We start from the raw sequence: 25,287 nt of genomic DNA on the forward strand, positions 1-25,287 counted from the left end.
GCTTGGTGAGTTTATAGCTTCTTATAGCCGTCAGTAACAGATTTGATTTTTAATAGAATTGTGTCAACGTTTAAATTTTTGCATTCTATGAGTTTGTAATAGACAATGGAGCATTGGTAATTTATTTTATTCTATTTTGACTTTAATGCAGCTGTTGTGACTATAAATTAATATTTATTGTTTATTCACATCTATTAATTTATTTTATGTAGAAAAATTACATCATACCATGGCTCAGCGTGAGCCCATTCTACCAGATGTCCCAACATTGGTGTCCCAACGGAAACTGGGAACTCTACCTTGGGATATAAAGCTTTTATTTTCGGACTGTATCCCTCCATATACAACCTGTGAAAATAAAAAAACTATAGCATTTTAAAATATTTACACGTTTTGATAATTTTATTCAACAAATTGAGTTTACACTATGAAATGTGCATAATATTTTTTTTATTCAAACTTACTTTCCAATAGCTTCCAATACATGAAGGGCATTATCACTGTGACCTCTTCGCGTCAAAGGTATATTCTTACAAGTATCAGACAGAGAACGTTTGAGAATAGCCTGCAGTAAGCCATGAGGAGCAATCTCTACACAGACAGCGTCACGCGGAATCAAACGCGATGTTTCTTCAAAAAGTACAGGATTCTAAAATATTGAAGAAAATAAATGATATAAGTTAAATACTGCATAAGAATAATTAATATTTTATCCAATACGTTTTAAATGTAACGATACAACAATTTAACTGCAAACTCTGGCTCTCTTGTTATATTTATCTAACTAGTCTCATTTCATCGAAAAGGCGTATTAATGAGTTTTCACACCAAACTTTTCATAGTTGGCTTTCAACTGCTACATCGATGATGTTTATTTAATAACGATCCTGGCGGAGGTATTGGAATTATAGATAGACTAGAGGCAAGTTATCATATAAATATCTAATCGCCAGGAAGCAAAATCGCCCATTATCGAACCGCGCTATACGGTAATGTTAAAGGTATAAGTTTATAATAATTTACTTACCACGCACGATTAAAGTCAACCTAACATAGAAATAGTGATCACTTAATACAATATAAAAGTTTCAGGACTTGTCTGGCTAGTAGTAAATAGCTCTGACAGATCCTTACACTTTTACACGCTCAACCTTCTTGAGCACAACGCAAGCTAACAATAGAATCAAAATATTGAACATATAGTAACGAAACCAGGCAGACATGATATTTCATAATAATATTTTTCATGAAATCAAGGGACGAGACGAGCAGGACGTTCAGTTGATGGCACCCTGCTAATTTCAATGCGGTGCCACTCAGGATTCCTAAAAAACCCAAAAATTCGAGGTGCATTACAATTGCGCTCGTCACCGTGAGACATAAGATGTTAAGGCTCATTTTTCCAGTAATTTCACAAACTATGGCGCCCTTCAGGCTGAAACACAATAATGCTTACACATTTCTACTTCACGGCAGAAAAAGTCTCACTTGTGGTACCTATAATCTAGAAGGCATCCTGTGCAAAGAAGCCTCCCACGGTAAATGCCCTAGGTCACCCTTGGGCCTGGAACTTCCCAATTCTTTTTATGCACCGGGGAAGCACAGGGATTTTGTTGGAATAGCATAATATTATTCATTTTTCCTATGAAATTTACGTTACTACACTTTTTGAGAGTGCGAACAACATGTTTATTTCTGTGTGGGACCATCAACCCAATAGTTTGGTTGGCATCGTATCAAAAATGTTTTAAAATACTTACAAGCAAATTATTGGTATGATATTCTGCAGATGAATATTTTGCTGCTTCTGTTTTCCATTTATCTTCAGGCACGGAAGTAGAAAGCCATTTGTCACTGCGAGCCTTCGGTTCCTTGATAACTTCTTTCAAGTATTTCAGCAAGCCAGGACCTAATACAAAAAAACAGCCTCGCAAATATATGGCTATAGTATGAAATCGACCATGTGACCATAAACAGCACAAAGTGTTATATAGTTTGTGTTTATACATTTTTTTAATTTAATTATGTTTCTAGCTCATGTTAAATACTAAATCTTTGAAAGAAGGAACCTTATGAGTGAGCACATAGCCATTACCTGCTTCGGCAATGTAGCGAGAATGATAAGCAATGTTTGATGATGGCACTTCTTTTGCAAATATGCCGTCTGCGGTCAGCTTGGAAACAAATGCACGCATTTCATCAGCTGGACCTGAGATTGTACTGGAGGCAGCACTATTGTGACATGCTACCTCAATCTCCGGTGGACACATCTTTGATACCTGAAAATATATTTTAAAAGGACTTATACTTATAAGATCAGACTTTAACTAACTTAACTAATAAAGCAGACGCTATCCACTTCTTCATCAATATTATTCTGGGAACTATTATTTCTGTATATCACACAGATTTATACAAAATTGCACAAGTGGCGAAAGAAACTTGTATCTTCTTCTTCTATCTTCTATTGTGACTTTTCTTGTTAAGGTCGCGAAATGGTCTAAAACGAACATTGTTTTTTTGAGTCCCAGAAGATTTAAATTTGCGCATTGACGAATAACTAAACTCCATTTGTTGCTCTACGGCAACACCCCTTTTAGTGCATGGCCTAGTATTGTTTTTGGATTCAAAAGATATCTAGATGGAAAAGCCAAATTGGCTTCGAAGAAACTGGAGGTAGAGTGAGACAAGATACCTTCTATAGTGCTCATATCTCTAGTCAGGTTCACTTCAGCATCAGCTTGATCCATTTACAATACAGAGCTACTCGAATCGTCGAGGATTCAGCATCTGTATTCAAAGATCGTTTAGTGTTGTTTGGACATTTCTTTATTGCGTATTTTGTATCATTTCTATAAAAAAATATCATGAAGAGCGTCAGAAAGCTATTTGTCCTGATTCCTACTACGAAATTGTACCATCGCAATACTCTACCTCCAAAAATCTCTTCAAAAATAGTTTTCCACGTACAAACAAACTCTGAGCGCTTAAACCCACCTTAAAGGCCAGATGCGTTCCTGTGACAAGATAAAATCGCGAATCGTTTCTCTCAACACCTGAGGAATTGCATGGGTTTTGCTGGCCTATTAGGTAAACACGCTTTGTTTGAAGATATCCAAAGTGTCCTGGAACTACCGCAGAGGGAAGTTCATTCATAGTTTGCATGAATATGTAAGAAATTATCTTTTAAATCGCACTGCAGAGGAATAACTTGTCATCATCATGCTCTCCTTCTACTCCGAATATGAAAAAACATGTTTTAAACTTACTTCTTCATATCCCACACCAACCGCAGCCATGGAACCGCGAATAAAAGTTGTTTGTACAGAAACCAGACCACGGCTATAAGCCGACAAAATCATCTCTTCAGCGGTGAAACAACCATCGGCATATGCACAGCCCAGTTCACCTACACTGTGTCCTAGAAAAGAATATGATCATTTGACCTAGCGTTTCACTTAAAAAACAGTCCTTACTGTAGATACCGTTAATAGATAATGTAAAAGTTAAACATGTGTAAAGTTAAACATGTACGCCCAACTGTCGGCAACGCATATCTTAACCTTTGCATGTTGCTGAATGTCCAGGGACGGGTGGTTTCACAACTTCCCGCCTCGTGAGGCTCTTGCTATAGCATAAAAAAAAAACTACTCTTAGATTTTGGCTTTACTTACATCATCAATATCAGCTCATTCCTCAGTACCTTTCAGCATTTTGAGCGTTCCAAGCTCATCGCTGTTTCTCAATAATATGTATATAGGAAAATTTATGAATGTGAACAACTTATAGTATATAATATTACCAATTATTTTATCCGGTACAAATCCTACTGCAGTTAGTATATCAGTAAGTCCAATTTGAATGGCAGCAATTCCGACGAACGAGTGCAAAATATTATCAAACATAGTCTTGTCTTGAGATGTTATTATATGAACTATATCAATTCCTTTAGGTTTTAAGACTTTATCACATCTGCAAAAAAAATTTCGATAGGATTGTCAAAAATTATTTTATGTTATGCACATTTAAAACCATTTGACACATTTACACCAGCACCAGACCAATCGAGCTTACGTATCTGAAATAGTAAATCATCTAGGCTTATATCATAGTCATTTAATCAGTTACATATTATACAATTACTAAATGATGTTATAAATACATTAAAATTTTGGATAATTTCTAGTTAAGAATGTTGCATAGTCACGTGATTGCCGTTTGTTTTGTTTTAAAATGTCTGTTAGTGACAATAAGCAATGCAGCAGCATGCCGTTGAGCCATTGAAAGAATATAATATATGCTACTGTAGCCTAAAGTATGATTTACAATTTGTCGATATATCTACAAAGCGATTAATGGATCAGCGCTACAAAACTGTGGAAATGCCCAGAATGCTGTTGTCCGATCCTAGTCCGACTGGCCCTTCCAGATAAACTAAATTCACCAGAGCCTCCACCTTGACTCAATTTTAAATGTTATTGTCGAGGTACCGATACATACTGACAACAACTCCCAATATGCAGACGACACGCAATTTGTAACTGGGCAGCAACTTAGAGAAATTATCATCAGCCGGAAGAAGCCCAAAGATTTCCACGATACTCAGTCCTGCGGGCCTACCAACACTGCGTCTTCCGGTACGTGGTCGCCATTCGAGGACTTTACTGCCCCAACGGCCATCGACTTTACTGCCCCAACGGCCATCTGTCCGACGAACTATGTGCCCTTACCGCTGCCACTTCAGTTTCGCAATAATTTGGACTATGTCGGTAATTTTTGTTCTCTTACAGTAAATAAAGTAATAATAAAATAATTTGTGCGGTACAATATAATATATCTTGTAATTTTTTTTAATCTGACGCTCTCGTGCAACGCTAGAATCTGACGCTCATCACGGATAGAGAAGAACCGCCAGAACGACCGTATAGAAGCTTTGTTTCAAAAGGAGTCGTTGGTACTTATATTGTGAGCTAAATATGTTTTTTAATCTGATATTTTATTTTATCTACCTTTTATTAATACATTAAAAAATAATGGTTAAAACTAAAATCAGCTCAATTAGCAACCTCTACTGATGATGTATTTTTAATTTATTAATTTGAAAATTAAAATTATATTCGAAACCTTTCAATGGCTCCAGCGAAGATTGGTATACGCATGAGATGTGCTCCCATTCCAACCCACTGGGAGCCCATACCGCTATACACAAACCACAAAGGTTTCTTGGCATTGTCGAAGTAATCTGAATTCTGCACCAAGCATACAGTCTCCTGATCCTCATTTGTATCTATAATGACAATAATATAAAAAATATTAACTTAACTTAAAACGCACAGTCACTGCACGAATATTAAACGATCATTATTCAGAAATGTAACGTTAAACTATTTACCATAAAAACTTGTTATACTCTAATTTAAACATGAATATACTTTATATCAAGATAATTAAAATATCAACAATACAAATCCATATCTTATTAAAACTTTCGTATTTTAATGATTTTGACATTAACTGGGGTTATTGACAACCATTTTAAGATCCAAAATTGATGCAAGGTGATCTATCGTCAATATAACACTCCAACACGCTGGCGGTTTAACCGCCGTGCAATAAAATATGTTCTCTGCTACATTTTGAAGTTTTTGGTAAAAAAAAGTATGACCAATATATTTCATTATTATTATACACAATTTAATAACCTACTCTTTTCTTGCAGTTGATTATACTAATATAATTATAGCAATAATATCAATGAAAATGCAATGTATTTTTGCATCTATAACTAAAACAAAGTAATATGAGCATAATCAATATTTCGTTACCTAAAATTGTAAATCCTCTACCCAGATGTCCGCTTATATGGTGCTCATGGATATTATAGAATAAGGCCAATTCTTCTGGATCGATCGGACGACTTTTCAAGTCCTTAAAAATACTGTTTACCGCTGACTGTTGTCTGGCAGATATTGTGACCAAACGTGGTATACTAGTCTGATACCGAGACAGATCCTGCAAAGTATTGATACTAATATTTAAATGGCACTTAGCATAGTTTATACTAATAGGTACTTTATATAATGCTAAATTGTTGTTAAGAATTTGGCGATGTAATAGTATTGCATCAAGTTTACTGACACTTCTCTGGTAATGGAATTAACTCTTAGTTTGAAATATATTTGATATAATCTGCTCAAAGACGTAACAATGTATTTCGGTTTTAGAATTTAATTAATAATTAATTTTTTTAAATTTTTAATAAATAATTGAATAATATGTCCGTTTATTTAACGCTTTATAAGGTCGGCAACGCCCTTGTGATTCCTGGTATTAAAAGAGAGTATGGACTACTAAGTGGTTTAACCGCAAACGTAATGAACACGTTAAGACCACGAAACATTCCCCAACATTAAATGACCCCTACGATCGTTTGTCCTGCTAATCCCATAACAATAACTGGTTGTGCAAGACAACAATATGATAGAAGTGAAAACACAATGAAGCAGGTAGTTTTTTTTTTGTTCATTCATGAAATAACATTTACAGTTTTCACTTCAAAAAATCAAACGCAAGACCACAGAATCACTGCGATCAGATATTGAGGTAACTACTAAAAATATTTCTAGCAGAGAATGCTACATATTATTAGGTATTGTTCTTGCATCCATCTTACCTAAAACTGGACTATATTACAAAATACTCAATTAATTCTAATTTAGTTATTTATTAAACAAAAAAAACAGTTACTTTGTATTCAAGTATGGGTGTATTATTTCCTGTATTAGAGAGTCACATATAAAGTTTGTTACACTTCAATTTAATACCATCTTTAATACCTGAAACATTACACAGTAATTGAAGTTAGTAACATTACCTTTGTTTTGTGCACTCTTTTCAAAAGTACGTGCGCGTTGATACCAGTAATTGATATTCCGTTAACAGCGACGTATCCTCCGTTGAACTTTTTGTGGTCAGTGACTACCTGAATGCGTTTATCACGAAGTGCATCTATATCGTCACGAACATTTTCACAATGCATATTTCCAGCTATGAGTCCATTACGATACGCCAAAAGAACCTAAATTCAAAAATACTGTATGAGCTAAATCACACGTGGTTCGTACTGAAAAGTATAACACAACACTCGTAATACCTTTAAACTATTATTCATTATATTAGATCTTATTACTAATGAATGCTGCAAATTGTTAGATTAATGATATAAAAAGGAGGATTAATGCTATCTCTATGCCTTTGTAAGAGCAATGTTTAATTTTAATCTTAGCTTTTCCAACAAGCCTAGCCCTAAATTGTGTCTCGTCCAAAATTTATTGTGCGGAGATTCTTATTTAAAACCAAGTATAACAAAACAACTAAAAATATACTTGTCTTTTGAATCATTTGCGGAATAGAAATTAGAAGAATATTTTAAGCCTGATGTCAGAATATAGTTAATTAAAGTTAATACTTCATATTAACTGAAAATTTATTCGTATAATCTCTTTACTTACTTTAAGGATGGAACAGATACCCGAAGCAGCACCAGTATAACCAATATTAGAAGTAACACTTCCAACAAGCAATGGTTCTTCACGTCTTTGTGTACAATACACATTGTTAAATGCTTCAAGCTCAACTTTGTCTGCTTCGTCTGTTGCTGTAAATGTATAAAAGATTTCTCAGCTTTAGACCATTATATGGCATGGTTTATTTTCAGAAATTTTGATGTGAAGTTTAAGGAAAAATACCAGAATAGCAAAGTTTGTCTTTGATTCTCTTAAATTTAAAATACAAGAAAAGTCCAGATTTCTTAAGAGTTCTTTTAATTTCCATCAAATATCTAATTGAGAAGAAAGAGTTTTCTTTTTAGCTCTGTCAATAGTTGTATGCTTGATATAAGTTATCCATAAGTAATTGCTAAAGATAATCAAATCTCATCCCGGGCCGTATTGTTTAGCCGTTAAAGATGGAATAAGATTTACAGCAGCGACATTTTTAATAAAACTTTGAAATTTAGTCAGAGATAGCGTGTAAACATAGATTTCTACTTTATTATACATATTATTCTGAACGAACTCATAAGATAATGGTGATATTTTCCATATTCTTATATTTTATACCCACCAGAACCCACAGCTTCAACGTATTTAACATCTTCAGGATCTACATTGGCTTCCTCATAAAACTGTTTTATGAAATCAGTCATGTTATCAACGTCGCGATAAAAACTGTATTTTGGTCCAGTTTCAGTTTTAAGTATTTCTGTATATTCATTTTTTACGTGAACAACTTCAGCGTAGACACTAAAAATTATATTCAAATTAGTAAGACCACGACAGCATTGCTTCGGTTATGATTATTTTATGTATGAGAAATTGTTTTTCAAATGTGTATATTGATGAACGAGAGTTGTTTTGGATTAATTCAATAAGACCTAGAATATTATGGAAAAGTCCTACACTTATCTTTATAATTATACATTTAGATATAAGTAATCAGTTATAATCAGTAAATACCAGTTGAAAACATGACAAATCTTCATATTTTAAAGTAAATATGAACATATTATGTTTTCTTTATTTAGCAGTGTATAACAAAATGATGATGTCTTCTATTAAAATATTATAAAGAGGTAAAGTTTGTGAGGAGATAATCTCCGGATTTACTGAACCAATTTTGAAAATTCTATTACCAATAGAAAAGCTCATTGTTTGTGAATGTCATGTGCGATATTTTAACCCGAAAGTAAAAAAGGCTTATTCATTGTAGTTAGATTTGCAAATAGATAATATGTAGTATAATATATGCATGTGGCAGCATTTGAACACCAACTAACACTGGTAAATGCAGACGAAGTCGCGGGGGGTCACAGCTATGTAATAATAATTATACATACCGTTTAGCGTTTTTGGCTTTTTGTACGAAAAATACGCTTATAGATTCCGATAGAGCACAGCCATCAGCATTCTTGTCAAACGACTTTGTTTTACCATCGGGACATAAATTTATAACCCTGAAATTTAAAGCTAATTAATGAAATTTACTTGTAGTAATTCAAATCTATCACTCATTTTTCGAAATATAATATAATGTTATTATAATTTAATTGTAATGAAATGTTATTTCGAAATAAACAAACGTTCCGCTGAGTTTCCTGCTAGAAGAACTTCTTAACTCTAAGAGTGAAAGGTATATGCCTTATCTTTTCAAAAGGAAGGTAAATTTTGACGTCCAATATGTGATTTATAAACCACATTTAAAATTTCGATTTTGGCTACAGTTCCAATCTAGATAGCTGATGAATAAGATTGAAAAATAGCCAGTACTTGTGCTTCGAGTAACTCTATTGTGTCGCGTAAATTGTATTTACTCCCAAGCCAAGTGCTTCGTCACTTAACGGCACACAAATTGTAAGTCTCACTGAGACCAAGACTGCCAAGAATGGCGAACGGCGGAATAGTCGATGGAGAAGCCTCTCCATTAACTGAAGCAACTTGAGTATTAGAATGAGCCAGACTATTGACGGAATTTGTGTTCCACATCTGCGACCTACCCTAGGTCCAATCTACCAGACCATTTAGACCCTTGACATCACGACTAGCATTACCAATAATGATATTGAAATTGTTGTTCTAGAATAACAATATTCATGCCTGCCTATAATATCAATATACGTGCCTTGAAGTATGAATTGACTGTTGGGGATGGAGACAAAGATTTGCACCACCTACAACAGCTGCTTCGCAATCACCGCGACGAATAGCGTCATATGCCAACTGTAAAGCCACCGATGCGCTGCAGCATGCTTGATCTACAGACATTGAGGGTCCTTTGACATTTAACCAGTACGAAATACGATTGGCAAACATGGCTTTGCTGCACCTGAAAATATAATAAGGTATTGTATAATATTAACTTTGCAAGCATTATACCTATAGAAAACAGCTAGCTAGTTTCAGTATGACTCCGCAACAAGTGTACTAGAGTGCTTATTAAATTTGCGAAATGATTTATGATACCGCACGACACTTTTACTATTAAAATCATTGTAGGCGCTAAATGCGTTTGGGTAACACGTCGGTATTCTTGTGATATAAAAACAAAGAACGATTTTCAGATTAATTACTTTACTTGTTCTAATCTTGTGAGTCACTGAATATTTTATTTTAGGTCACTGGGATGTACCCTTACAGCTGTTGATTCCGTGCAAAAAGACAATTAACTTTGGAAAACTAAAAATGTAAAGCATGTACAAATTATAAAATGTCTCTTAGTTTGTGCCAGTTGGCAAAGGCCTCCAACGATTTCCACTCTTGTCTGTTTAAGCAATTCTTTTCCAGTTACGTGCTGCTGTAAATTTTATTTAGTCTTGTGTGTTGTCTTCCTCATCTCCTTTTGCTATCTTTTGGACATTCTGTAACTCTCTTGCTCCATTTCCTCAATTTATCATGTATCACGTTTCCTGCCCTTCTCCACTTTTGTTCGTCGATTCGTTTGAATATGTCGGTAAGTTTTATAATTTTCCTTAGGTCAGTGTTTCTAATCTTATACTGTTGTTTAAAACCAGCCTAGTGCTCTCCATTGCTATCTGTGTTACTGCAACTTTTCTCTCAATGCGTTGGTTATAATCCAAGTTTACATAATTCACTTTCAGAACAATTTAATTTCCTGTAAGTAATCTAGTTCCCTCGAGATATGTAGACACTGACACTTACTTCTTCCACGCTGCAGGGTACCTGTCAGAATTCGAAGGTGAGCCCACGAAAGGGTGATTAAATTTTATTCCCTAAATATGTAAATTGTTTGTATGAAAATTTCAATTATTTACTTTAATTTTAAATTTATTTATTTATGGTTGAGGTGTGCCGTAACCCGTGTGTTCATTCTTTCTATTCTCATTTTCGTATTCTTTCTTACCTATGTTTCTCTTTTCTTTGTTATTGAACAGAGCTTCTTTGGACAATTAATCTTGTGTGTCGGTATTAGGTTTCATTTTGTGTTTATTTTTTTGGGTTTGAACCTTGGAGGATTGTTGTGAACAGTAGTATAGGTCTGATTTTTCCATCCCGTATATTATATTTTCCTAGTCTTTGCATTCTATTTATTTCATCTTCTTTTAAATCCATGTAGTATTCCGTAATGGCGGTAATTACAAGAGTTTTAAGGTCCTGTTGAGCCCGTGTATTAATATAATGTTCCTTATTCCGTTTGTCTACAGGTTTTTTTATTTTCCTATTACGAATCGCAACTTGAGTCAACTATAAAATGTTAAAATATTATTCATAAAACTTGATTTGATTTGATTGAGAAGATCAGGGTTGAATATAAATATTAATATTTCCTAATTATCTTATTATAAGCTTTGTTCCTTTAAAGAGGGTTTTGGGTGAACCTATAATATTTCTTTTCCTTTTGTGGGACAGAAACTTAAAAAGGAACAAGTATAAATGATTAATATATTACCCAGCAATGCCAAAACCAGTTCTAGCAGTTGCAGAATAGAAGCTGGATTTCTCTGATTCTGACATACATGTGCCAATGTAGCAACCGACCTTTTTTCCACTGAGCTCTTGAGGACATATACCTGAAAAATAATTTCAACAAATTTGAGACTAACTTTAATATTTAACTCAACTTATATTTAATTTGACTTCCATCGACTCAAGACATACATTTGTGTATCCATGATTATTTATATATACATTTACACTTCTTACTTCACATACCCGGAGTAATTATTTAGTAATTTTTCTTAGGGATAGTTAACCTGTAAATGATTTTATTTGCTTAGTAAGGTGAGATAGTACTTCACCTCAAACCACAGGCAACTATATAACCATGGATAATTTCAGCTTCACATGAAGTACATATGGGACACACTCCAGTATCATCTACTTCCAATTGACCGCATAATATGAAAAGTGACTCGAATCACCAACAATCAAGTTATCATCCATCGATTCTTTTTGGCGTTGCAAAGATATATGGGACCTCTGTGCATCATATCGTGGATAGTTTTCGGAAGAATATTTGTTCATACTGTGGGGTACTGGCACATTTGTAAATAAAGATGGCAAGTAAAGCAAGGAAATGTTATTCGTGTGGCAAATTTCTTTCCTCATTCGATTCTGTTAAATGCTGTAAATGTACCTCAGTAAACCATCGTGCTTGTACAAATATTAGCCCTAACTGCCGTATTACAAAATGGTTTTGCAATGAAGGCAATTTTAGCTAAATACCAACGTTCGTCAGGTGACAAATATGGAGAATGTAGTTGATACCAGCCAATACGATACTTTGGCCGAGGAAATTAGACTACTTAGACTTGAGATGTCTTTTCAACTATCGGTGAATTCAATAACTGAATTGATCAAATCTAGGTGCGCATGACAACTCTCGAGCTTGCGAGTGTTGGAACGTATCCTAGAAAATGAGTATACAAATGAAAGAAATTATTACAAAATAACTTAATAATAATTAATTAACGGAATGATATTCAAATGACAATGGGCAAAACACACTCAGCTTGGCCAGACATTTAATAAGTGTGGCTCGAAAGACCTTATAGACAAACAAGCATTTTTTACTATGACGGCATTTAAATCTATACCGGAGGTCACTTTATAAAATGATCTTTCGGGTTCATACCTAAAAGGAACAAAAATATTTTTACCCACAGGTACCTACTATTATTTAATACTATTCTTGACTTCACTACTTCTTTTAATAATGGTTTCAATGATGCCTACAATCACCAATATTATTGCAGCCTAATTATTAATGCGATTTAGAACTTGAGACTCGGCACGCTGTGGTTGGCAGGTTTTAACTGACATAGGTTTATTTTTACTAAATTGCCTCGTTGGTCTAGTGATTAGCGTATTCGATTGAAGATGACAAGGTTCTGGGTTTGATTCCGGGGTCAGGCCTGAAAATAGTAAGGTACTGGGTTTTTCTGTTAAGAAAATCTCAGCATATACGTACTAGCCCGTTAGCTAGTAAGGAAGTTGGCGGTATGTCGTCCCGTGGAGAACGCCAGAACTGAATTTAATGCGCCTTGGCACAGAGAAATAGGACATGATACCTTCCAAATTAAAGTAGTTCAGACTGTGGCCAGAGTGGGTGTGTCGCCCATACACTTAACCTTTCTGGGTTGCCAGAACATCAACGAGGAAGTATAATTCAATTGTGTCAACTAGTTTCAAAGAAAATAGGGACCGTTAAAGTTCACATTAAGCGTGGTGGCTCCACGTAACTTATAACTTCCTCCACCGTCCTTGAAGATAAGCGATTCTGTGCCCTCTTGAAAATGCGACAGGAACTCTCAGACTTCTAATGGAGGGATGATGGGGAATGAGTGTTTTCGTCACTAAGGTATTCAAAACATAGCAGATGCCTATCTATTTGACTAGCATGGCTGATAAGATGGTAGCGCGGCTCTTCTACATCAACACTACAACCAATAAATATATTACGGCAACCATAGGCCTGGGACGTCCCAATTTTTTCTCCTCGCCGGAGACGCGCAGGCAGATCGATAATCCTATCAAGTTAATCTTCTATCACTACATATTCTTCAAACCCTTTTTTTTAAGAAAGGTTGCTAAATTCAAATTTCTTTATAAATATTTTAAACATCTATACTAGAGTGACATACAAACACCCCAGTCGTGGAATGAATGCTATTATATCCACGAGAATCAAATCTGTCGTTGAAAATATAAAGAATGGCTCAAATCAACAGTCCTATAAAAATAGAAAAAAAACATGTTATGAATATACGCACAATTTGTATTATAATTAATCTTTGTTAAACCATGAGATTGTGGGTTTATTTTGAATCCCATTTTTAATATATCTTTACCTGCATCGTATATTGCCTCGTATGTATGTTCAAGAATTCTCCTAGACATTGGGTCCATAGAGTTTCCTAGTCGGTAATGCACCTTGAAGAACTGAGCATCGAAACGATCCAAATCAGGAGCTTGGCCGGTGTAATTTGCGATCTCTGGGTGGTTATATTCCCACCTCGGTTCATTCGTCCCCACTGGATTTACCTACGAAAACGATGTCTATTTTAGATTCAGGAAGCTGTTAAACTTACTAAACTACACAAATAAAATTTGAAAAACAACAAAATTTTATGAACCATGCGGGACTCGAACCCACGACCTCCGACGTTCCGTGCCGGTGCTCTGACCAACTGAGCTAACCGTTCGAGTGTCATATCGTTATAAAATCTTGTATGCATTGTTCAACTCTCAGGTTGTGGCTTCATCTACAGGATCTACTTTACAGTTGATAACCTGCTCAACCCCAATATTTGCATATTAGGAAATTGACTTGAGATGTCGCTCTTGTAAATCTAAACAATATGTTAGCTTAGTTAACGGTTAGCTCAGTTGGTTAGAGCACCGGCACGGAACGCCGGAGGTCGTGGGTTCGAGTCCCGCATCGTTCATAAAATTTTAAAAACGGAGGGGTATCACTTTAAAAACATAACACATTGCTAACTATATTTCAGCTGAAACTATGCCTCAAAGCATTTTTAATTTTTACGACCTCGTAATTCATAATAATAATAATTAATCTCAATTCGTAATAAGTATTTACAATAGTTTGCCTAGTTTAAATATTTAAATAAATTATTTAATAACACAATTAACACACGTACTAAGGTATGCCTAACTAAATATCAACTGTACAAATCATTACAAATTTAACAGTACAAAAATATGTATGTGGGAAATCCCGAGTTATATGGGACAATGCTGGCGTTAACTGAATATTTAGCTGACATAAACGTTTTGAATTGCATTATACAATACTACTTCATAATATACAGGTAACCACCCCTATAACGCGTTAGAGTGGTTCCGCCTTATAGAGTGTTATAGGGGTATATTGGGACTTGCCTGCGGTATATATATATATTAATTCTAAATACAAGATTGGACAATGTCAGACCAAAAACGGTGACAATTATACCAGTTACGGGTAGCCGTCTTGAGAGGCTTAGAAATAATTTGGTAAATACGATACCATTTTTACACTGTGGTAAAACTGCTAATATTCACTACAACTTAGTCTTCAATTCCTTTTGTGAGGAATTTGACAGGATTTTTACTACAGCAACGGTAACAGTAAACAACCAACATTGTTTTAATGATTGGGCAACAATGAGTATCCACCAAGGTCGTAAACGCTTGTTGGACATTTATTATGAGAAACATTACAATAAAAGTGAAGAATTTAAAATATATGTAAAAAAATACTCATACTAATGGTAGATCGAATTGCCGTAACACCTCTATCTATTTAATTATTAATAATCGCGTTGCAAATGAATTTGATAAATACTTCTCCGAAATCCCGATTATCACCACCAAAGACCTTAACTCGTCACCAAAAGCAGTACCTGATATGCTTGACTTACACATACCAGTATCTTTCATCGATTTGAAATTTAAGCATGATAAAGGTAGCGATATAATTAAAATCTTCAAATTAATTAACCTAAAAAATACAAAGGACCTATGGGGCCATTCGACTAATATTGTAAAATACATACTTGACATTATAGCACCTGAATTAGCTATAATATTTAACTAATTCATAGATGAGGCTGTGTTCCCTGGCCTCATAAAATACAGCAAAGTTATGCCTTTGTTTAAATCGGGCAGTTCTTTTTACTCTGCTAATTTCAGGTCTATTTCAGTGCTGCCTATTTTTAGTAAATTTTTTGAAAAACTTTTGCTTCAATAGCTACAAATGCATTTTTGTAAATTAATGAACAAAAATCAATTTGGTTTCACTAGGGGCTTATCAACAATAAATGCGGGTGTGGGACCTGTTGTTAAGTGATCACCGCCGCCCACAATCACTTGCAACACCAGAGGAATCACAGGAGCGTTGCCGGCCTTTAAGGAAGGTGCAGGCGCTTTTTTTGAAGGTACCCATGTCGTATCGTCCCTCAAACACCGCACAAGGAAGTTCATTCCACAGCTTTGTAGTACGTGGAAGAAAGCTCCTTGTAAACCGCACTGTGGAGGACCGCCACACATCCAGATGGTGGGGATGATATCCTAACTTGTGGCGTGTCGTGCGAAGGTGGAATTCGGCGGCAGGAATCAGATTAAACAGCTCTTCAGAACACTCCGCGTGATAAATGCGGTAGAAGACACACAATGAAGCGACGTCTCTACGCAACGCCAAGTGATCCAGCCGTTCACAGAGCACTGGGTCCCCGACTATTCGAGCTGCTCTGCGTTGCACGCGGTCAAATGGATCGAGCTGATAGTGGGGTGCGCCAGACCAGAGATGACAGCAATACTCCATGTGTGGCCGGACCTGCGCTTTGTACAGCGCTAGAATGTGGGCCGGCTTGAAGTATTGCCGTGCTCTATTAGTGACGCCCAGTTTCGTTGAAGCCAATTTGGCTTTACCCTCCAGATGGCCACAAAATTGGCAATCGCTCGAGATTTCGAGACCCAGTATTCCGATACTAGGCGAGGCTTTTAGGGAGGTGTTATCGAAGAGCGGTGATATGACAAATGGGGTTTTTTTAGTGGTAAACGCGCAAACTTGAGTCTTCTGGGGGTTAAATTGGACAAGGTTCAATTTACCCCATTCCGCAACCTTCTCGAGAGAGGACTCGATAGAACACACAAGTTTCTCCCGGCACTTGTCGACGATTTCCCGAGAGAGACCTGCATGGCCCGTGTATACGGCATCACCAGTGCTGTCGTCTGAATAGCAATGAATGTTGGATTAGTCCAACATATCATTGATATTCAGAAGAAACAGCGTAGAAGATAGCACACAGCCTTGGGGCACTCCATCATTCACGGGCTTCGGGTTCGAGCAATGTCCGTCGACAACTACCTGTAAGCTGCGCCCAGTGAGGAAGCTGGAGATCCACTTGCATAAGCTCTCGGGAAGCCCAAATGATGGAAGTTTTGAGAGGAGCGCCTTGTGCCATACACGATCAAAGGCCTTCGCTATATCCAGGCTAACTGCCAGGCCTTCCCCCTTGCTTTCAATAGCCGCAGCCCATCTATGTGTTAGGTATACCAGAAGATCACCTGCTGACCGACCATGGCGAAAGCCGTATTGTCGGTCGTTGATCAACTGGTGAAACTCTAGGTATACCAAGAGCTGACGGCTAATTATGCTCTCCATGATTTTGGAGAGCAGGGAGGTAATATCAATAGGCCTGTAGTTTGCCGGATCCGAACTGTCTCCTTTTTTTTTGGATCGGATGGACAAGGGCTGACTTCCATGAGTCAGGGACTACGCCTTTGGAATAAGAGTGCCGGAATAAACGCGTTAGCACCGGCGTCAACTCAGGGGCACACGTTCTTAGCACGATTGGAGAAATGCCATCCGGCCCGCTCGACTTCCTGACGTCCAACAAAAACAGAGCTCGCCTAACAGTTTACTGTCTGAACTGTACTTCAGGCATAGAGCTCTGACACCGCGGGATGGTCGGCGGTGTTTTTCCGTTGTCGTCAAGAGTCGAGTTGGAGGCGAAAAGAGCGCACAGAAGATCGGCTTTCTCTTTTGCCGTATAGGCCAGGGTGTCATTCCTCATGTGTAACAGCGGCTAGACGGCTGGCTGAAATTACCCAGAGCAGCTTTCGACAGCGACCAGAACTTGCGTGTTCTGGTCGCTGTTCAATCTACGTAATCCAAGCCATTCGGCATTGTGCCCGTTGAAATCACCCAAGACTACGATTTCAGCGGAGCGGATCTGTGCAAGTACGTCGTCAATTGCCGCTTGAACGCAGCCCATGAGATGATCGGTTTCTGCGTTACCACTATGGGACCTGTAGACACACGCATAGATGCGGACTCGGTCCTCTAAATCTACGCGGAGCCAGAGAGTGGACAGGTCCCTACCCTCAAAATTGTCGAGACGGCGACAGCAGATATCCTCCCTAACGTACACACATACCCCGGCATGATGCAAAAAATTGTGCTCAATTTTGTACCCGGGGTACGTTAAATATGACGTATCGCTAGGTCGAGATATCTGCGTCTCCGTAAGAAAACACAAGGCCGGCTGCGCCGTTTCAAGGTGGTGGTGGACGGCGTTTAAGTTGGAGTGAATTCCCCTTATATTGCAAAAGTCCACGTTGAGTGTGGAGCGGGGTGCCGTGGTGTTACTGCCTCGTTTGTCCTTGGTCATGCGCGGTTCTGTGCCCTCCCCAGAATACGAAGGGCAGCCCGAGCTAGAGTGCTCGGGGAGGGATTCTCCGACTCTGGTAGAGCCGGTACCCTCCTGGGGTACTATCTCTTTAGGGACCGCTTTCATAATCTTTGTTGGGGAAGGGGGGGCGGGGGAATTGCTACCGGTCCTCGACACTAACCTATGCGAAACATAGCGGCACTAGGCCGCTAGTTCACGCCGGTATTCTGTGCGAGTGTGGTAATTAACCCGGACGAGTCTGGCCCGATTGTGCTGACGTCAAAGGACGGCTGCGTGACTCTCCCACTTCTAAAAAGCCCTTAGTCGCCTCTTACAATACCCATGGGCCTGGGATTCCCCTATTCTTTTAATGCCCCGGGGAAAGTACAGGGCAGGGCAAGATAGTCGATGTAAATGGCAAACGGTCTTCGGGTAAACCTGTGGGAATAGGTGTTCCGCAGGGTTCTATTCTCGGTCCTTTCTTGTTTCTTATGTATATTAACGATCTACCGTTTGTGGTAGATGATAGCCATGAAATTGTATTGTTTACTGATGATACTTCACTTATTTTTAAAGTGAAGCGACGTGCAGATATTGATGTTGAGGTAAACAATGCATTTTCCGAGATAGATAGTGCGTTCGTTTGAGACGAATAATCTGCACTTAAATAGTAAAAAATAAAAGTGTTTACGTTTCATTACACCAATAACAGCGGAGATACAAACCAACGTAGTTATAAATGACCAGAGATTGGAACTTGTGGACACTACGGTCTTCTTGGGTATCACGTTAGATAAATAGCTTCAGTGGGGTCCAAATATTGCCCAACCAGCAGATAGACAGCAGCTCTGTGGCATATGCCGTTATAAAGGTTAGAAAGTACACGAACGTTGCGACCGCCAGATTGTACGTACTGTATTTTACTGTGGGGTCATGCGGCTGACATTGCTATAGTATTTGCTTTGCAAAAGAGAGCTGTTCGTGCTATATCAGCTTGGTTATAGACAGTCTCTCAAATAAAAATTTAAAGAAATAAATAGTATGACTGTTCATTGTCAGCACATGTGTGAAAATTTAATATACGTTCACAAAAATCGTCACCTTTTTGCTCTTAATAGTGATTTTCATTATTATAACACTAGAAATAAGGGATTGCTTGTAACTAATTCTAGTAGGCTTCATAAGATACATTATATCTTAAAGGGTAAATGTATACACTTTTATAATAAAGTCCCAGCCACTGTTCAGGCATTATCTTTAGATAAATTTAAATGTTTTATAAAAAAAAATGGCTCTGTCGTAAATCCTATTACTCGACAGCTGAATATCTAAGTGATCGGACAGCCTGAGACTAGATTATTTTTAATTTATTGCGATATAAATTACTGTACAATATTGTATATTTTTATTGAAAAGAGCGCAAAAAAAGAATGCTGGAAGACTTTCTTGCGCCGCTTCTTCTCTCTCAGAACGCCATTTATTTCCGAAGCGGTAGTAGTATCTAGTATATTAGAAATCACATCAAAAAGAATTCTTAAGGAACCAATTTTGAGAAAAATAAATGTCTTTTATGCCTTTATACCCAAGATTGAAATCGCGTAATATGACAACGCATTATAAGGCTCCACCTTATAGTTGCAATTACTGTATTTGGTAGTTAGAGTAGAAGGCATAATGATGGCCATGTTCTCGCCAAGTCGAGCATAAAAGCGGCACGGACGTAACATCGTTTTCCTGAAGCAGTTCAGGCCATTTTCGACCCCCTGTAACTTCGTTGTGAGTAAAACTACAAGCCTGAATTTTAGTAACCAAGCAGGCGTTGTATAAACTCGGTATATTTCAAAAATCATTTTATTTGAACCAGTATTTTAGGAATTAAAACTAGTCAGACTGACTGGCTGACCGATCATCAAAAGTTTAGGGCACTTTTAGTTGGCTTGGTGTTGGTTGGTTTATTGTATGAATGAAAGAAAAATTAATAAACTTTGCAATTTCAGTCCCGTTTTCTTGATACACCAACTGCATACATAACTTTGTAATCACATATATTTACATGAGTTGGCAAACTTACGTGGCACTCTCGAGAGTTAGAAGTCTGGGCGGAGTACATCTATACAATAGACTATGAAGCGTATAAAGTTCAAATTTGTCAAAAATTGTTACATCAAGGCAGACAGAGAGTGAAAAAGCTTTGAGAAAAACTGTAGCTAAACCTCAAGAAGTAGTACCGGAAAAGAAAAAGAAGAGACTACGTAAAAAAATAAGAAAAGCTCATAGAACAGAGAGTGGGCTATAAGAAAATCCTGTAGTTAGTATTCAAGAAGTAGAAGATACCCGAAAGGAAAAACGTTGGATGATCTACAAAAAGCAGTGAGATGCCATCAAATATGTTGTAAAAATACCTGGAAAAGTCTCGCAACTCAGTTCATCTCACAACTTTTTACGGTAGACCGATCCATGTATTACCAAGTCGGTCAATTTATTCAGTCCCTACTAGATCGATTCCTTACGGTAGGTGACTCAAATATAGGTTTAAATAACTTTATTCTCATTAAGACCTATTGTCACTTATATGAGAAATTAATATTTTACAAATTAAAGTAGGTTCTTAACAACAATGATTTTAGAAGATACAGAATGCAATTCAATGTTAGGCAAACAGATAAGACATAAAATCAATTAAATGTAGTAACAGTACCTATTTGGTCTTAAAACTAATCAGGCAGTATTTGAAGCAAATGTCAGTAGTGATTCAGAAAAGTAGAGAGACCTTTTATCAAGAAAAACAATTTTTTTATGAAATGACAATAAAGTAGTGATCGGTATTGTCTGAGATTTTATCGGGCGCCCGACATTTTTGGGCAATTAAAATGAACATTTCTTTATTTCTCTATCCAATTAACTAAGCTAACCGTTAACTGAGCTAACATATTGTTTGGATTTACAAGACATCTCAAGTCAATTTCCTAATATGCAAATATTGGGGTTGAGCAGGTTATCAACTGTAAAGTAGATCCTGTAGATGAAGCCACAACCTGAGAGTTGAACAAAGCAAACAGGATTTTATAGCGAGGCGCTACTCGAACGGTTAGCTCTGTTGGTTACAGCACCGGCACGGAACGCCGGAGGTCGTGGGTTCGAGTCCCGCATCGTTCATAAAATTTTGTTTTTCAAATTTTATTTGTCTCTTAGCTTTTATTATTAAATAGTTAGTATTAAGTTCTAAGTGTTTTAAAGTTGTAATAAGCAGTAAATAGTATTGTATGGTTCCTAAAAAATATAAACAATGTGTACTAATTTAAACAACCTTATAAATTTTTTAAGACAAGTTAATTAGATATGTGATTCTTCTTTACCTTGTTGTAAAGTATATCCTCAAGCTGCTTAACATTATAACTGTCAGGGAAAGACCCCGCCATCCCGGTGATAACTACACGGTTTCCTGCATCAGCATCATCTAGGGACTCCGGTTGGACTAACGTTTTTTGCTGCGGTTTTGGCGACATGATGATTGTGGCTTTTCCTAAAAAAATACATAAAAAACCCGTCTTTTTAGGTTTCCATATCCAAAGGGTAAAATGGAACTCTATAACTAAGACTCTGTTGTCCGTCTGTCAACAGGCTGTATCTCATGAATCATGACAGTTAAAAAGTTGAAATTTTCACAGATGATGTATGCACACTGCTATAACAAAAAATACTAATAAACGGAATAAAATAAATATTTATGGCGCTTCCGTACAACAATTGTTTATAAATTCTATAATATGGATAGGTATGGTAACTTTCGAGTCCGACTCGCACTTGGCTGTTTTTTTGATTACAAGAAGTGACGAAATAACAAAATATTTTCAGCTAACAGTAAATAAAACGCTCTGCATTGTTACACAGTGCCGCTCAATTGTCTTGGAAACGCAAAATTCAGGTCAAAATGTCGTAAAATCCGGTATTGCGCTCGTCAGCTTGAGGGACTTAAGATGTTAATTGTCAATTGGCCAGTAATTAAACTAGCTGCACCCTTCAATTCGTACACCTGATAGTATGTGATACGATCTGCATTGAATGCAATACGATTCGGGATTCTTTGAAACCCAAAATTCGGAGTGGTGAAGTAATTGCCTTCGCCACCAGGCTGATTATAATGTTAAGTTTTGGTTGCTCAGTAACTACACATGAAACGGCGCCCTTTAAATTACATCACACATAGTACTTGCACACTACTGCCGAAAATGCACCGCTTTATAGCCTGGAGAAGACAGCCTTCCACTGGTAGATTTATAATTATAACAGCTTGTAGCCCGAGATGGAATCCTTACTAATATTATAAATGTAAATGTTAGTTTGTTTTGTCAATAGTAGGTTTAGTTTGCCGTAGCAATCTTCCTGGAAATAAGATTCATATAATATGTTGGGAATGGGAGCGAAAACAGGAACCGGAACTAGAATAGGTCATGAGATAATATTCAATTACAAACTTGCTTATTATTTTTAAAAGCTTTTTATCTTCGCGGACAAAGTCGCGGGCATCAGCTAGTACAGCTATAAATATGTACTCAGCTATAAATAAACACTCACTGCAAATAACTTAAATTACTAAATGTACAATATTTATTACATAATACCAATTATTTACATCTTTATCGCTAATTGTAACAATACATTGAACATTGAAAATTTGGTTTTGCAGTGATATTAAAAGACCTCTGACCCCGAAACTAGTTAAAACTGTATCTTCGGGGTCAGTGATTCTTCGACAAATGACAATGACAAACGAAACAAATTTAAAAAATTAAAATTAAATGTGAATGTATGTGTGTGTGTGTGTGTGTGTGTGTGTGCATGCAATATGTATTTGGGGACTGAGTACCTCAATCTATATATCTATAGAGCATACTTAGACTTTGCTCAGACATTACTTACGTAAAACTTAGCTGAGTGTAAGCTTAGATAATCTTTTATTTCGTTTTTATAATCAATTGACGGCTGAAATTATGCTGAGCATAGGCCCAATTCAAATGTCATGTTCGCGTTTTATCACACCCAGCAATGTTTTCCGTAAGTAAAGTTTGAGCATAGTCTTAGCCTATCTGTCAAAAAATTAAGTTGTATCGCACGATAATATTTATAAAGCGGGCACATGGCTTCAATCAAAAGTAGCATTCGACGATACAAAATGCAACAGGAGATCATAAGCTCCAAGATTTCGTTTTATCGTCGATTAGATCAAAAATTTTACAACACAGATGGTTCCATCACAATTATACTACTAAATTCGATCGGAACTATATGGAAAAAAAAACGATATATATAGGTGAGAAGTGGACGGTTTAGATTCATCTTTGTTGGGTGCATCTAATGAAATTACAGCGATACGAATTACTTTGAATATGCAAAAATACATTACGCTGCTTCCGAACTGCTAGATAAAAATTAACTAAAATCGGTAAGTTAAAGACAAACTTATACAGAAAACACGAAAAACAGGTATATAACACAGTTAACTCAATAAATAGGACAAAAAAGAAAAGATTTTCAATAAATATCCTGTTTGTGGAACAATAATTGAAAACATACGCATTTATTCTAATTACTAATATTTAAAAAAATAAGAATAAGAAATTTAATATTTTCATTTTATTTTATATATTTTATTTTTTTTATTATATTCCAGCCGAAAAAAAGACACAACTTACCCGGACAGAATATAAAACGTAATGAGAATACAATAGAGACCCTTCCTAAAATAAACTGTTTAAATACCTGTTCGAAATATAAAGCGGTGGTCACACTGAAGGTACGTTTTAAAAATTATACAAATAAAATTATATTAGATTCCCTTATATTTTTTTACTTATATACAATTTACTTAAGTACAAGACCCAAAATGTCAATATTATGATTCTTGACTATCTTCAATCAAAAATCATTAATGACACCATTGTTACAAGTCAAACAATAAATAAATTATTAATTCTAATGTATCATTTTACTCACTCACCATAATACAATATTATGTAATCATAGTTATGTAATAAAAAAAATACGTATTGTGAAATAAGTGTACCAATGTTTGATAGACTGGGCTGGTTACACACTTAGACTCTTGAAGGGGTCATTGTGCGCCTCGTTTCGTATTCTTACTCTTACTGCCCAGACCGATAGTCCCTGATGATATGTGCCGGTTGTTCGGCCACACTCCTGCACGTGCAGTGGCATTCCTTCTACTTCCACGCATTCTCTGCATAAATGTCTATCCGTACCTATTGTGGGTAAATTTTATTTTTACAAATGTATGTTTTAAGGACAGCTGGTTATTATTATTACAACACTACAATTTTGCGTATTTTGTCCCTGTGTAGGCTGACGTTGGTGGGCAAAACTCTGATATGCACCGGAACTGCATACGGAGGGTGATGAATGGTTTCTAATTGCAGTACCTGTAGAGTTAACACGGTTTCTCGTGCTGTATGAGATCTCGGGTTACCATGGAGCAATAGTGGTGCAGATCTAATCATGCTGTTTCACTGCTAGTTTTGCTATCATTGTTCGGAGTTCGGTACAGTAGACATCTGCCGATATTGCTTGACCATATCGGAGAAAGCTACAGTGAATATCACCATGCTGAGACCACCAAACAGTTGCCATTACCTTTTTATAGGTCAGCTTTGCTATAGGACACTATTGCGGCGTTTGACCTGGGGTCAGCCACTGCATTTTTCGCTTACGGTTTTCGAATCCACTTTTCATCGCATGTCACAATTCGATCCAATATTCCTTCATTTCTGTATCGGTTTAACAACTGCACTTTTTTAAAAGAAGAACTACACAGGTACCATGTGAAAAAAGTTTCACTAAAAATCTCAAACCATGAAGTTTCTATGTCAATTCGAAGTACCTATTACAATAAAACGGCAATTTCATACTAAAACCCCTATTACAATAATAGTGAGGTTCTGCAAGTTTCAAAATCTAAAATATATGGCTACCTCAGGGAGACCAGTGATAAAGTGATATGGAGAGGAATAGTTGATCACAATATAATACAATACAATAATCCACAAAGGTTTGTTGCGTCAAAGAAAACATTAAGTAACTAA

The 25,287-nt window shown here is 36.6% G+C and overlaps 1 protein-coding gene across 2 annotated transcripts in view; it reads right to left on the reverse strand.

Annotated features, from left to right (window-relative positions):
* The window catches only part of LOC126979623 (fatty acid synthase-like), a 46,485-nt gene extending 22,587 nt beyond the window's left edge, over nt 1-23,898 (reverse strand). The window contains exons 1-17 of one of the 2 annotated variants that reach the window (XM_050829059.1): nt 23,884-23,898; nt 21,547-21,713; nt 13,865-14,057; nt 11,464-11,584; nt 9,679-9,882; nt 8,897-9,013; nt 8,125-8,303; nt 7,512-7,657; nt 6,875-7,078; nt 5,826-6,012; nt 5,125-5,287; nt 3,803-3,972; nt 3,270-3,421; nt 2,096-2,279; nt 1,761-1,909; nt 465-649; nt 229-348 (exon numbers count right to left, since the gene is read on the reverse strand). In XM_050829059.1, the coding sequence (XP_050685016.1) occupies nt 229-348; nt 465-649; nt 1,761-1,909; nt 2,096-2,279; nt 3,270-3,421; nt 3,803-3,972; nt 5,125-5,287; nt 5,826-6,012; nt 6,875-7,078; nt 7,512-7,657; nt 8,125-8,303; nt 8,897-9,013; nt 9,679-9,882; nt 11,464-11,584; nt 13,865-14,057; nt 21,547-21,696 (2,624 nt within the window). In that variant the 5' untranslated portion in view covers nt 21,697-21,713; nt 23,884-23,898. Of the gene's footprint in view, nt 1-228; nt 349-464; nt 650-1,760; nt 1,910-2,095; nt 2,280-3,269; nt 3,422-3,802; nt 3,973-5,124; nt 5,288-5,825; nt 6,013-6,874; nt 7,079-7,511; nt 7,658-8,124; nt 8,304-8,896; nt 9,014-9,678; nt 9,883-11,463; nt 11,585-13,864; nt 14,058-21,546; nt 21,714-23,883 lie in introns of those variants that run through there. The other variant, XM_050829067.1, reaches the window with a different exon arrangement.
* Nucleotides 23,899-25,287: the final 1,389 nt, after the last annotated feature.

This window comes from Leptidea sinapis, chromosome 1 (assembly GCF_905404315.1).
Source record: "Leptidea sinapis chromosome 1, ilLepSina1.1, whole genome shotgun sequence".
Taxonomy (NCBI): domain Eukaryota; kingdom Metazoa; phylum Arthropoda; class Insecta; order Lepidoptera; family Pieridae; genus Leptidea; species Leptidea sinapis.